The 15,404-nt window shown below is 33.3% G+C and overlaps 1 protein-coding gene across 3 annotated transcripts in view; it reads right to left on the bottom strand.

Annotated features, from left to right (window-relative positions):
- LOC140439427 (androglobin-like) overlaps window positions 1–15,404 on the bottom strand; it is a 174,674-nt gene that overhangs the window by 51,302 nt on the left and 107,968 nt on the right. For all 3 annotated transcript variants that reach the window (XM_072529330.1, XM_072529344.1, XM_072529335.1), the window contains exon 12: window positions 1,836–2,236. In XM_072529330.1, the coding sequence (XP_072385431.1) occupies window positions 1,836–2,236 (401 nt within the window). The remainder of the gene's footprint in view (window positions 1–1,835; window positions 2,237–15,404) is intronic.

Below are 15,404 nucleotides of genomic sequence, written 5' to 3'. Positions count from 1 at the left end.
AAGATGAGATACCGAAATCAGTAAGCGACAAGATCCGTAGTGGAAGGTGGTGCTTACGTCTTAGGTCTGAAAACGTGGTTATATCAATAAGGTAAACAATAATTTGAAATATTATTAATATTTAATGTTTTGTTAAGCGTTTAGTTAGATTATTTATCTTGAGAAATCATAATATACCATAAGAATGTACAATTTTACCGACTGTCGGTTAGGCCTTTTCAGAAAAAATTTTTTCGTTTATCTAACCGCCATTTGGCCATTTAAAATACACTATGGCTTAGATTTGCCATAGAAAAGTTACTACTTAACCGACTTAAATAAGGTTTGAACCTAAATAAAATATATATTGACTTTGTTGTATATTTTTCTTTTTTTTAATTTTAAAGTTATATTTTGGTAGTAATATTATTTTAAAAAACTAACATTTGAATGGCGCTTACTTCTTTTTTTTAATGGTTTTTAGCATGGTTTATCGGGGGCACAAAATAATGAATCTTGCATTGCAATCCATTTGGGAAGATCAGGAAAGCAATGTGCAGGAAATTCAGCGGAAATAATAAAAACCATGGTGCATTTTCCACTGAAAATGAGGTCCTCAATGAAGCGCTAAAGCATGATGTTCTTTTAGAGCCTGTACTAAAAGACCATGAAGAAGAACTCCAAATGCCTAGTTCGGTTCTAGATGATGATGCCATTGTGAATTTCAGTTTTCCTCTAAGTCCAAATTTGAATATTGACAGCCGTTTATTTTCGAATATTGATGAAACTGGCGAAAAAGAGACTGATTTATTAACCTGTGATAAAAAGCTTGTACCTTACTCAGATAGTGATGATACTGATGATAGTAGTAATAATATTATTTAGTTCATTAGTTGATGATAACATAGGTTGTAATGATTTTATACAACAAAATGATTCTTTAAACTCCGAATAAGATTCATCATCCTTGACAGTATTTTTTTAAAAATGAGACTGAAATTGAGAGCATTAGTTTTATATCTGTTATATCGGTCCTTCTATTAGTTTGTTTTGTTATTGATAAATGTTATTTTCTGTTATCAAATTTTGATATTGTATTTTATTGTATTGTATTGTATTGTATTTTATTTCCATTAGTTTTATAATACAACTTAACTTTATTTTTGTATTTTTTTACACCAATATAACTCTAAGAAACTCATAAATATATTATTGCGTATTGTTTAATTTGTATTATTTTTACTTAATTGTTATGCTTTAAAATAAAAAGATTTATTCTCCATTTTTGTTATAATTCCGTAAAATTAAAAGGCGTACAAGTTTCTAAGCGACATTTTTTGATCAATATAATTTTTTCCAAATATGGTAACCGCCTTTCAAAAAGGCTTAAACACCACAGAACCTAACATTAAAGGCGTAAGCACCAAAATGTTAAATATCTTATGTTTATAATAATTGTTTTATAACTAACATATGGTAAGTCAAAATGCCTCAGTTCGATAATAATAAAATGCCAAAAAAATGTAAAAAAAGTAATATTAAGCGATATTAAACGTTTTTTATCTCTCCTGAAAAAAACTGTCAATGGCGCTTATGCCTTTCTTTCGTAACACCGTCGATATACTCCTATTTGTACGATTTCACTCATATTAATTAACAAACTTTTAAAGGAATATCTCTTGAATTTGTGGATCTCTTCTGATACAACCTTTAAGGTAATCACATTGTTCCTTTTCCGGTACTTTGTCACTTATTGCTTAAAACAAGCCGAATCAGGATATTATTTTTCTGGGTTTTACGGGTTAAATTAATAGTTAAATAAAAGAGTAACCTAAATAGAAACAACAAATACTTACCCAGAATCTTATTATGCTCATCAAACTTTTCACAAACTTTATATAATATCTCTGTCGTTGCTGAAAAACGTTTTGACTTTGTATCATGGTGGCTTGTCATAATCCTTTCATAAACTCCTCTAAAAAATGCCTGAATTTTTGTAACATTTTTGTTCATAATCTCAACATATTTATTCTCTTCCTTGGAAAGTGAATAGCAGAAAATCGATGGATCTCGAACTACACATCGACAACTATCATCAAACTGCCATTTTCTTAGTAATATTTTAACAGATTTTAGGGTTTCTGGTCCAAATCTTGTGGTTAATATTTCAAAAAACTCTTTTAAAAATAAATCGTGAATAAGGTTTATATCTTTTTTACATAAGTTTTCTTGTGGTTTATAGCTTCTGTAAAAATCTCTAAAATTAAGAGAAATACAATAAAAATAAATTTTAAATGGAACAATGTTGTGTTTAACATTATAAAAAATAGAAGGAACAATAACCACGGAATTCCAATTTTCACGGAATCTCGTTAACCTAATATGAATTCATGAATTTCTGAAACATTTTTTCAGAAAAATAATTCTTTATAAGCCACTTTTTATATAATAAGACTGACTCTATTGCTGTATATAAACAATTTGTGTTTCTGAAAGAAAGTGATACCTAACTAAATGCTCATTAATATCTATTTTTTTATTTACAATTATATATTTTTAATGCGATAAATTTTTATGGGTATGATTAAGTTTTTTTTTATTTAAATAAATATACGTTGAAAAAATCAGTTCTATGTTCAATTATTCAATTTTTACAGTAATAACTAGGCGAGCTAAAAGCCAAAACTGTTACAACACCAGCAGTGATGTACGGAACTGAATTGTACACTGAATTTAACACTAGAGAGAAAACGCTTTAAAATAACAACAACGCACATAATAGAAGACAGGTCGTAGCTCAAAAAACACTCAAGGACTATCGCCAAACACAAAGTGGGCCCGTTTGCCTAAAGAAGATAAAATCTATATTGTCATATTGTTATATATTTATATATTTTTCAATGTTATAGTATAGACTTTACACTAATTCTGATTTTTTGTTTCAGAGCCACCTACAAAAAAAATCACAAAAAACACAAAAAAACCGGCTTTGACCACCAAAAAAATTTAAAAAATACTAACAAAAACCGGCGTAAGCCACCAAAAAAATTAACAAAAACCCCAAAATCCGAGCACGTAGGGCCCAAACCCTTGAGCACCAAGTCGCCGAACTGAGCCTAGGCTCAGAGCGGAGACTTCAGGCCCCAGTAAGCAATTTTAGTTCGCGGATAAGCCACATCATGATAACAGGATCATAGCGACAATGCGCTGTTCTGAGTTTTGCAATCGGTTAGGAAACCATGTTGGGGTTTACCTGGATTAGTTACCCAGGACCTCCACATGAAGAGCATTTGGCTGATAGTTGTGCCCCTATCGCGCATCAGAGTGCTATAGGGGGGAAAGGTATGGTCTGGAGCATTGGAGCGCGGTGGGGTGACTCCTGTTTTTTACTCGAGTTAACACACCTCGCTCCAATGAATTGTTACACCCGAACGTAATTCTTAGGGGTGAACGCGATGTAGAGTACGGATGGATTCAATAATACAGTAACATACATCTGATTTTATTCGAAGAAAATGCTACGATGAATTACAAAAGTATGTTTGTGCTTGTAGAGGAAAAAATTAGACTACTGTGATTTATGTTCATGCTTTGAATCATGTTGCTATAAGTCACGTTCAACAAAGAAACTTAAAAGTTCTCAATTAAATAACAATTTCGAAGAGAATTAGTTTTTAGATGACTTTATAGACTAATATTGGTTTATATATACATGGAACATGAAATTCGGTTGGTTAAAGATAACCAGACATGTGAGCTTCCACGCCGCATACGATTAGCCTGAACACTTATGGAGGGGAAACAATAATTTTCACAAAAATATAGTTAGTACCATTCGCGTGACTCAGAGGGCTATGAAACGCCAGATGTTGAGCCTCTCTCTGAGAGACTGAATCGCAAACGAAGAAGTACATCGTAGAACCAAAACACAGACTTCAATTGGGCAAGATAGGATCAGACAACCGATGGAAAAACGTATTGTTGAGTGGGGACCAAGACAAGAAGCACTACGCAGCGGAAGACGCCCATTAATAAGATGGACTGACGACCAGAAGCGTAGTAGCAGTAATTTGATGCAAGCCTCACAAGACATAGACAGGTGAAAAAAGCTGAGGGAGACCAATGTCCAACAGTGGACACATATAGTTTGTTGATGATAATTGCTTTTTAAGTATTTTGTTATATAATTACTTTTAATTATTTTGTTGTTATGCTAATATGTTATTGTAACAATAAAGGTAAACTTATAAATATCTACTATAAATCTTAACAATATAATTAAAATTAAAATGATTTTCACTCTCACCAATATTATATTAATTAGAAATTGGCAAACTATCGTAATTATAAACAGTGCTGTTCACAAAAATAAATTATTTTTCCTTGGGTGTATTACACGTACTATGAGTAAAAGATGCTATTCACGCATGTAATAAAAATTGTTATAACTTTTTGTTGATTTATGTATAATGACTATTATGATTTAATTAATTATTGTTTAAAAAGCAGTGGTAAAAAATTTGTACTACAATTCTTCAATTAAAAAAATATTTGACGAGAAGCAAACAAAAATTCTAAATTTTTTATTTGCTTTTAACAAAAAGTAGCCAATTTGTATATAGTCAAATTTAAAACTTTGGATAAATCCCATTTTATTGAGAAAATTTCCTTAGTATATTGTGACAAAGCTTAAAATTTAAATACTTAAAACGAGGCGAAATATCAAAAATTTTATTAAAATTATAAACTCAAAATTGTATTAGTATCTTATATTTCCATATTTATTTATATTTATTTCCATATTCCCCATCCACTCAAAACATGTTACTTAGAAAAATTGTGCAGATTTTAAATATGAGCATTTGGTACGAAATTTGTACTTAATAGCGTTTGAAACTAAAAATGAAACTGGAGATGATATGCTCGAATAAGCAACAGTTATCATCCGAGATGTTATAAAATAGTAATTTACTAAAAGGATGTCAAAAAGAGATGAAAAAAGTACGTTGAAAGTTTAATAAATTAATAATTTGACAAAAAAGCTTAAGTTAACGGAGACAGTAACATCATGATTACCAAAATAACAAGTAAACAGATCAAGCACTTTAAAAAATAAAGAAAGATAAAGCTGTTGAATCAAATTATATTCTGGACAAAGTGTAGACAGCATTAGAGGAAACGGAAACAACAGAATCTGTTGGCAACATATTTATTTAATAGCATTATCAAAGTTAGACACATGTCACATGAATGAAGAAGCAGCATATGAGTAGCTGTTGACAAAAACAAGGAATTTATATAACAATGTATAAATTACTGAGGTAGAGACTTTTAAATTTCACTTGAAAGTAGGATTGCATCAAGGCTGGGTGATTAATCTTTATTTATTTTCATTAGTATGGGATCAGATAACAGCAAAACTACAGGGTAACATACCCTGGTGCCTAATGTATGCCGATGATAATATTGAAAGCAAGAAAATATTAAAAGCGATTTACATTTACTACAAATAAAATGTTATTTAGCTATGATATTATATAGAACGGAATTAAGAAGGACAGACGATAAATTCATGTGGCAAAAATAAGAATACTAAGATGTATGAGGATTGACAAAAAAGGATAAAATTAAGAATAGGTATACTAGAAGAAGTCTAGGAGTGGTATTAATTAATCTAAAATGAGAGAGCATAGGTTAAGTTAACACGTTCGTTACGTTACAAAACAAATAGACGTACTACACTAACTGTTGGCTTCGTTACCATTATGTGGAAGTTATCTCATCTTGCGAAAGGTGTATTTCTCTCAATACAATGTAATAATTTTAATAGGAGTATATTTATTTGTAACATACTGTTTTATTATGGCTTTCAAATTTTATAACCCAAAGATGGCGTAATGTACTGCTAATTGAAATTAATTCTTGTAATCCAATACGTGGTCCAGAAATACGAGACCACAGTGACCCATGCTATACTAATGAGATTCAGTTTAGGTCAAATCACAGGTCTATTAAAAGCTTTTTTATAATTATAGAATGCTTCTTGGAAGAAAATTAGTTAAACTAGCACAAGATATACCTAAATTAAGTGATTTCAAAAGTTTTAATGAAGATTGAGTTTATTCAGTTTAAGATAGAAATTTCGTGCTCTTGTAGCAGTCACAACTGCTAACATATAATTAATTAATATAATTATTATTAAAATCCTAAAACCCCTCAGAATCCCGTTTATGAAACGTTTATGGGCAATAGACGAGACGATGCGCAAACTAAAATGAGCAGGAGGTGCTCGGCGAAGGTCAGTTTTGGCCAACAACTCAAGCAGAGAGGTGTATTTCTCCAAGCCTTAACCGGCATTTTTTGTCTTTAAATCGGGTAGAAAATCTGGGATTGGATTTAATATTTTCCCCGAACATCAAGGGAGAAATTAGAACAGATGATAAAGAATCTTGATTGAAAAACCGACTTCCAAATCTATAGAAATGAATATTTAAGACCCGGCTTCCAAATCTACTGAAATAATTATTTAAAATCCAGGTGAGCAATTAAATCATTTAGTTTAATAGGCCTATCATTTTATTGATATTTTCATTGTCTTTTGAAATATTAAAAGTGTAAAATCCGAGTTTTCTCATATGTATCATGTGGCCTTGAGCCTAGATCGTCAATTTATCGGACACCTAATTAGTTTTTCTGTTTTTTTGTATACCTACTCGATATAAAAAGTTTCATGCCTGATTTACTAGATATTCTTTAAATGCGCAGACGCAATAAATAGACAGGATGACAGTCAGCTGATAAAATAAAATGTTTGTTTGTTGTGGTAATTCGATGTAAGAGTATGTGTTGACAGTCATCTTTGGGTGCCTTGATGTTTCTCTAAATGTTATTTTTTGTAGATTTCACCCGATTAGGATAACGTTTAATACTAGAATTAGTTTAACCAAACACCTAATTCAACCCATTGGAAACCAGGAACCGATTGTCTCCAGAACCACAGCGTTCCTCTTCATTCGTTTTTTTTTTCGGAGCCTCAAGGATCGTCAGAGTCTTCAGGGGACTTATCCAGGACCGCTGTAGTGTTGTGACAGACAGTAACAACTAGTTTCTCAGGGTTAAGGTTTTTCTTGTAATTTACAACTTTGTATATGCATATACCAAGGTTAGTACTTATTACAGTTTTTGTAACATCTATAAAAAGTTAGGTAAATAGTTATTAATTAATTAAATTAGATTCATTGTTAGGGAAGGGGTTCATGATTTTTGTATAGCGGTTTTTAAAAGGGAAGGGAAGCAATTTATGTATCAGGGTTTTTAAAAATTATATATATATCTTTCCGAGTCTGTTGGCCATACTCATCACACTTGATCACTTTAGATATCTCCCAGCATCTGTGTGTAAGCATAACACTTACACATAGATCTGGTGTTTAGCTGCTTCGACACATATTAGTCGTACATTTGTTAGGTAAGGTAGTTTCTTTTGTATAACCGTCACGGTTTTTTTTTGGTATTTATATTCCCTACCTTACCTATCTAGGATTTAACTTTCGTAACTAACCTTAGTGTTAAGATTTCGCTTCTCCCATGGACTTGGATTATAGATTTACTAATACACCTTTTCGTTTGGTCCTCGCATATCGTAGCCCCACTACTGTAATTATTTTCTCTATATATATATATATATATATATATATATATATATATATATATATATATATATATATATATATATATATATAGGTGAGTTTTGTTAGTTGTTAATAAATAACAGCAATAGTTGTTAATATATATATAAATATATTTGTTACAAGTAGTTTTGCTTTTATTTCAGTTCCTGCTTACAATTATAATATAGCAGAACAAGGTCAATAGTGTCTTTTCGGTTTTTTAAACATTATTACAGGGTATTAAATCAATAGTACTTTATTCCTTGTTGTTCATAACTTCATTTATTTTTTTGTTAATTTCCTTCAGAAATTAGCTGGCGCCCATTTTAGTATTTTCCTAGGCATCTCCGTATATTCTCTTATCTTACCCCTTTTATAGTTCCAGATTTTCCGGTGCATTATTATATTGTATTCTTTTGGTTAAAAGATCTCTTTTCCCCTTATCTCAAAGCCAAATTCTAGTGTAGTGAGGCTGGCCCGAATTCGTGCTTGAGGTTTTGTGTCTCTGTGTTCTTTTGAGCTAAGCCATTCTTTTTATTATAACTTCTTTGCTAGTTCTTCTCTAATTGATCATCTCCTTCTCCATATACCACCCCTAAATTTTATTTAGGTTTCAATTGGCGCTTTTGCGTTTGCAACTTAAGTTGTTTCAATTGGCGCTTTTGCGTTTGCAACTGGAGTGGTTTCAATTGGCGCCCAACGTGGGGCCTCTTTTTTTGCACGTACTTTTGGCTTTATATCTTTGGTTTTTTTTTCTCCCACTTTAATTTCTGGTTGTGTACCTTTGGTGTTGTATTTTAATTTTCAGCTGTGTTCTTTAACTCTTGGTTTCTTAACTGCAACATTGGTTTTTGTATTTCAATATTTAGTTTATCTACATTCTCTATTAAGTATACCCGTAGTACCCTTGTTTTGCTATATTGTGGGTAGACTGAATAAATTGCTTTTTTTGATTAACTAAATATCCATATTGGATTAATAATAAATAACATAAGTATATATTAAAAAGGAAAATTATTTAAATATTTTAAATTTAACTATCTTAACACTATAAAAGTCCGGAGTAGCACCAAAGTAATTCACCACTGTCTGGAAGTAACATTTTTTTGAAATTTCTAGGTTTCTCAGGGATTGTAGCCGTACCTTGAGATCTGAGTTCACGACTGGATAAACAAGCAAACATTACTGGTAAAATAATTCAATTATAATAATAACCTGGAAACATAGAGTAAGTTAGACTTTACCTATTTTATCATAGTTTTCCTCATATATTTCCTGGTATATTTCCAAGTTGTATAAAATGTCTGCTTTCAAGGTAGAGCATCTGTTAGGTCCAGAATTAGAGTACGAGTTGAGAGTCCGGCACTTAAACGATCCATCTTTGACAACAGTGGAAAGGAAAAGGGTAGTGTTGCGTGGTGCATTAAAGCAAGCTGCAGCAAATCGAAGTTATGCTGTTCTGTCTGCTTCCCATCTTAATTTTAAGGACGAGATTGCGGAAATAGAGGTTACTCTTGCAGATCTGGTGGTCAAAATTGGTTCTTTTGTTGGTTCTCCTAGTGATACTGCCTATGCTCGCTATACTTCTCGCTTAGGTCATGTTGCAGCTAGAGTCCATCTGTTAGAAGCTACAACAGAGGAAGAGGAGGAAGTGAAGAGGTCTCTTAATTTCAGGGTTCTGATTCTGGAAGGTGAACTTGATTGTAAAGTGATTTCACAGGCACAGTCAACTCCTCATAATGCTAGTGTTTCAGTAAATCCATTTCCCTTCGTTAAGTCTGCTCCTATTCATAAATGGGGTGTCCATTTTTCAGGTCAAGATAATGAAAATGTTGTTAGTTTCTTAGAGAAGGTAGAATGTCTGCGTATAGCGCGTGGTAACAGCGAGGAAAAGTGTTACTCTTCTGCTGCCGATTTATTTAAGGATTCAGCCTTCACTTGGTATCTCAATAACCGAGGTAGTTTTGCTTCATGGCAAGAGTTAGTTGCGAAACTTAGGTCAGATTTTCTTCCATATAACTATGAGGACAATCTTCTTGATGAAATTAAGTCTCGAAAACAAGCTCCGCAGGAGAAGGTAACTATATTTGTAAATGAGATTGTTAGTTTGTGTAAACGGTTGGAGACTCCTTTGTCTGAGTCACATATCATAAGGATCATTAGAAAAAATTTGTTGCCATCGTATCATTCTAGTCTGGCACTTACAGATATTTCTTCAATTGCTGACTTAACGGAAAAGTGTAAGAAGTTAGAGGACGTTTTGTCATGGTCTTCTGACGACGTGTCTAGAGTCCCTATTCATCAGAATTTCAGAAATAATGACTCATCTTATTCTGATAGACCCAATTATTCACGGTCTAGTAATAGTAGAAATTTCAGAAATAATGACTCATCCTATTCTGGTAGGCCTAACTATTCTCGGTCTGGTAATGTCTCTTCTTTTAATTCGAAGCTTACCTGTTGGAATTGTTGTCAGTCAGGACATGGGTATTACGAATGTTCTGAGCCTAGAATTCGGTTCTGTTATGGTTGTGGACGTCAAGGTGTCCGTAAATTTGAGTGTGAATTCTGTTCGGGAAACGACAGAAGGGGTGGGTTGGCCCTGGCTCCTACTCCTCGTCAAAATACAGGGAATACAAACACTGTCCAAACTCCTCAAAACCAAGGAACCAGTTTCTCGAGTCTGGATGCCCAAGCTTCCACAAGCCAAACATCTCACGCTCTACCGAAAGACAAAAGACCGCAGAACGGCAAATACCAACCGAAGAGAGGACAACGTTAATTGAGCATGAACACCGTGATTCTTCTGTAGTTTCTTCAAGTAATCTCTTGTCGTCGTTTGTTGATTTAGATATAAACTCATTGTTAGTTCGAAAAAACAAGGATAATCGTCCATATCTTGAAATATCTATCTTAGGACATTCTTGTTTAGCTTTACTGGACACAGGGTCCAATATCTCTATTTTAGGTTCTCTAGGTCTGGAATTTCTCCAGAATTCAAATGTAAATATAGGAATAGATCAAAGTTTGCAAGTGACTACAGCTGATGGTCAAATTCAACCAATTTTAGGTCAATTCACTACTGAGATTTCTGTTAGTTTTTGTAAAAGAATGATTACATTCTTTGTTATTCCTTCAGTTAAGAATTCAGTCATCCTAGGTATGGATTTTCTGAAAACTTTTAATAGTGAATTAAATTTTACTGAATTTTCCTTATCTGTGTCTTCTTTCAATATCTCTTGTGTCAATGCTGTTAAAGATATAAGTCGACTTAATGCTCAGGAATTAGAGCAGTTAAATAGTGTCATCACATCATTCTCTTCTATCTCATCGAAAAATCAGTTAGGTCGAACTCATCTCATCGAACATCACATTGATGTTGGTTCGTCTAAGCCCTTCAGGCAATATCAATATCCCTTGCCTCAAGCCTGGCATGAAAGTTTAGTAAAGGAGGTAGATGAAATGCTTAAGTTAGGTATTATTGAGCCCAGTACTTCTTCTTTTTGTAGCCCTCTGTGGCTGACAAAAAAGAAAGATGGGACTTTTCGTGTCTGTTTTGACGGACGTAAACTTAACGGTATAACTATGAACAGAGATGCTTATCCTATACCTCGTATAGATATCATCCTAAGTAAATTACAGAATGCAAAATTTATTTCATCTATCGACTTAAAGAAGGCGTTTTTACAGATTCCTCTCAGCGAGGAGACTAAAAAGCTTACTGCCTTTGCAGTAAATGGCAAAGGATTGTATCAGTTCACTACAATGCCTTTTGGTCTTGTGTCTGCTCCTCAGACTATGTGTCGATTAATGGATTTGGTAATAGGTCCTGCTTTAGACCCATTTTGTCAATACTATCTTGATGACATTCTTGTCATTACTCCTGATTTCGAAACTCATATCTCTGTATTGCAGCAGTTGTTTCAGCGTTTAAAAGACGCAAATTTGACTATTAATTTGGATAAAAGCAGCTTTTGTCGTGACTCTATTAAGTTTTTAGGATATGTTGTAGATTCTCAGGGTCTTCGTACTGATCCTGATAAGATGTCAGCGATTCGGGATTTTCCTGTGCCTAAAAATACCACTCAGGTCCGTCGATTGTTAGGAATGGTTGGTTATTATAAGAAGTTTGTTAAGTCTTATTCGACCTTGTTGTCTCCTATCACAGATTTACTTCAAAATCGGAAAAAGGGACAAAATATTGTGTGGACTCCTGAGGCTAATGAAGCTTTCATTAAAATCAAGGAGGCTCTCACAAATTCTCCTGTTATGGTAGCCCCATATTTTACTAAGCCTTTTTATCTGATGACAGATTGTTCTAACACTGCATCTGGAGGTGTACTCTATCAAATGGTAGATGGAGAAGAACACCCTATAGCTTATACAAGCAAGAAATTAAATAAAGCCCAGAAAAATTATACTACAACTGAAAAAGAGTTGCTAGCTATAATTACTGGTATTGAACATTTCAGATATTTTCTTGAGGGTCGTTCTTTCACGGTCATAACGGACCATAGTAGTTTGGTGTGGTTACAGAATATGAAGAACCCATCTCCTCGTTTGGCTAGGTGGATTTTAAAATTGGCACAATATGATTATAAGATTATTCATCGTAAAGCTGCAGGTGTAGTAGTCGCTGATGCACTCTCTAGAACGTTCGATATTAATTTGTTAGATTTATCTTCCTTGCAACCAGATGACTGGTATCGAAAAATGTTGTATGATGTACAGAATGTACCAGGTAAATTTCCTGATTTTAAAGTTGAACATGGTGTTTTGTATAAACATGTCTTAAGTTCCATGGATGCCCTTACTGGAATGTCGGATTGGAAGATAGTCGTTCCAACTCCTAATAGAGCAGAGGTTTTGGCCACTTTTCATGACCATCCTACTGCAGCTCATTTTGGGTTTTACAAAACTTTCCGTCGTATATCGGAACTCTATTACTGGCCGAAGATGCGTCAAACTGTACGTAGCTATATCGCTAAATGCAAAATCTGTGCTACATGCAAACCGACAAATCTTCCCCAACCAGGTTTAATGGGTAGTTATCGACGGATTGATTTTCCATTTCAACTTATATCTTTAGATCTCATTGGTCCTTATCCTAGGTCTTATAAAGGTTCTCAGTATGCCTTGGTAGTTGTTGATTATTTTACAAAATTTCCTTTGGTTCATACTATGTCTAAGGCAACTACTTCATCCATTATCAAGTATCTTGAGAATGAGGTTTTCTTAATTTATGGTGTTCCACAGATCGTGTCTTGCGATAATGGACCACAGTTCACAGCTAAGGCTTTTCGCGACCTCATGTCTAAATATAATGTCCAAAAGATCTGGTACAATGCGAACTATCATCCACAAGTCAGTCATACCGAAAGAGTTAATAAATCAATCGTGACTGCTTTAAGGTCATATTCCTTTCCTGATCAAAGAGCTTGGGATACTCATATCCACTCTATAGTACAGGCTATCAGGACTTCTTCTCACGAAATAACCAAATGTCCTCCATCTTATTTGATGTTTGGTCGTCATGTTCCTCTTTCTGGTGATTATTTTGGTACAATTTCAGAAAATGCCAATAACTTTCCCACTATATCAGATAAATTACACCGTTTAGAAGATATCCAGCATCTTCCTGATATTTATGTGGATGTTCGCAAACGTTTGAAAGCATCTTATGCTAGAAATAAATGCCATTATGACTTGAGAAAGCGAGAGTTATCCTTCAGAATTGGAGATTCTGTGTTGAAAAGAAACTTTGTCAAATCTGATAAAGTGAACTTTCAATCAGCCAAGTTATGTCAGAAGTACATACCTTGCACAGTTATTAAGGTCATTTCTCCTTTAATTTATGAGTTGAGGGGAAACTTCCACTGGCAGGAAACTAGGAAGGTTTCATGTCAAAGACTTACTGGAGGACAAGACAGTAGGTCCACATAACTTGTCAGATAATTTGGATTCTTCATCTTCAGATGAAGATTAACTGGTCCCTTATCAATGCTGTACCAGTTTGGTTGTTTAAGATCGGTTTATCTATTTTTGTTTACCTGGCAAAACAATAAGAGTAGTGCTATTTTGCCTTCTATTTTTTTATCTTATCTTAATGTTGGTTATTATCTTAGTTTATGGACTTGTTAATTTTGTTGTTTGTTTTCTCTTAAAAGTCCAACTGCATATCATAGGAGTACAGGATGGATATATGGGAATTTCCCCATCTTGAGTTCTGAGTTGAATAGATATTTACAGGGATAATGCGGAAAACATTCCAAATATTTTCTTTAATAGTGTTGTATGGTTTTGTGGACCATGGCCATAAAGCTTATGCATTCATATTCACTTACTGTGTCGGTGTTTTAGCGTGGGTTCAGGATTGATCACCCTGGATGTGTGCCCTCACTTGGCTCAGAAATATATCAATACATATTAGTTGTTCCTTGAGTGTCTCTTAGGTTGAAATTAGAATGTGTCATTTAGAATTGGATCGTTCTGATATTCAGCAATAAGTAAGTCTGTTTAACTTGGTTTGTTATCTCCTATGTTGTTATCTTCTCAAGAATTTGAGTTTAACATATCTTAGTATCTTGAGTTTGTACCTGTCTACCTACCATTCGTACGGATTGGTAGATGTGAGTTTATCTTTACCTTGAGTGTACCTTTATCTTTACCTTACTTGAGTTTATCTCGTACCTTTACCTTAATTGGTTTATCTCATACCTTTACCTTAAGTTAGTTATCTTTACCTTTACCTTGATAAGTTTATTTCTTATCTATATCTTATGAATATATATCTTATCTTTATCTTGATTGTGGAGTCCTAAAAATCTGTCCTTTACTGTTCTTGTCGTGAGTAAAGAATTGGACCACGTCAATAGTACAGTTTGGGTATTACAGTTAGGATCTCTTTTACCTTTCCTTCTACCAAGTGTATAGCTGGTAGAAGTGAGTTTTGTGCATATCCTCTACCATGAGTAGATCTGGACTTGCAATTATCTTTTACCTTTTGTGCATATTCTTTACTACGAGTTGGGATTGCAGTTAACTTACTTATTTTTTTTTTAGCATACCCTATACCATGAGTATAGTGGGCTTGCTAGTATCTAGGCTTGCTAGTGCCTTTACCGATTGTGTGTTTTTCCTACCGCTGCTAAAGCAAGTAGATGTATTGAATTATCTTTTACCTTGAATTTTCGAATATGTTGCTGATATCCAGAACCATATCATATAGATGTTTAGGTTTGTAGTAATATATTTTCAACTAGTCCTAATAAATTAAGCCCTCATTGAACTCTTGGGTGATTAATAGAATCTGTTCGCTCTAGTGTCAACGTTGGGTAAACTTGATAGGACTTTGTTTGAGCTTGTGTTGTGAATGGTTCTTGGTCCTATCTTTTAGAGGTTGTTAACACACCTCAGTAGTGTAGTTTATTAATAGTTTTACTAATACTTGGAAATATAGAATTTAAGTATTGTTGAAGGTTAATTTACTCTATATAAGGTTGAATTGAATTATATTGAATATATTGGCATTGAGATTGATATTGCTATAAGGTTATTGAATTATATTTAGAAAGTACCTAAGTGATTGGGTTATATGTTTTTTTTACTTTTCTTAATACTTTGTCTAAATAAATTAAATTATTTTAATTTTTTTTTTGGTAAATTACGCATTATTAAATAGATCACATGCTGTCTGTCTACTGTACGTCTGTCAGTGTCATTACTTTTATCCCATCTAATGAGTAAACAGTGTGG

Source organism: Diabrotica undecimpunctata, chromosome 1 (assembly GCF_040954645.1).
Source record: "Diabrotica undecimpunctata isolate CICGRU chromosome 1, icDiaUnde3, whole genome shotgun sequence".
Taxonomy (NCBI): domain Eukaryota; kingdom Metazoa; phylum Arthropoda; class Insecta; order Coleoptera; family Chrysomelidae; genus Diabrotica; species Diabrotica undecimpunctata.
The sequence above is the reverse complement of the archived record's forward strand: the minus strand, read 5'-3'. Positions and strand labels throughout refer to the sequence as shown.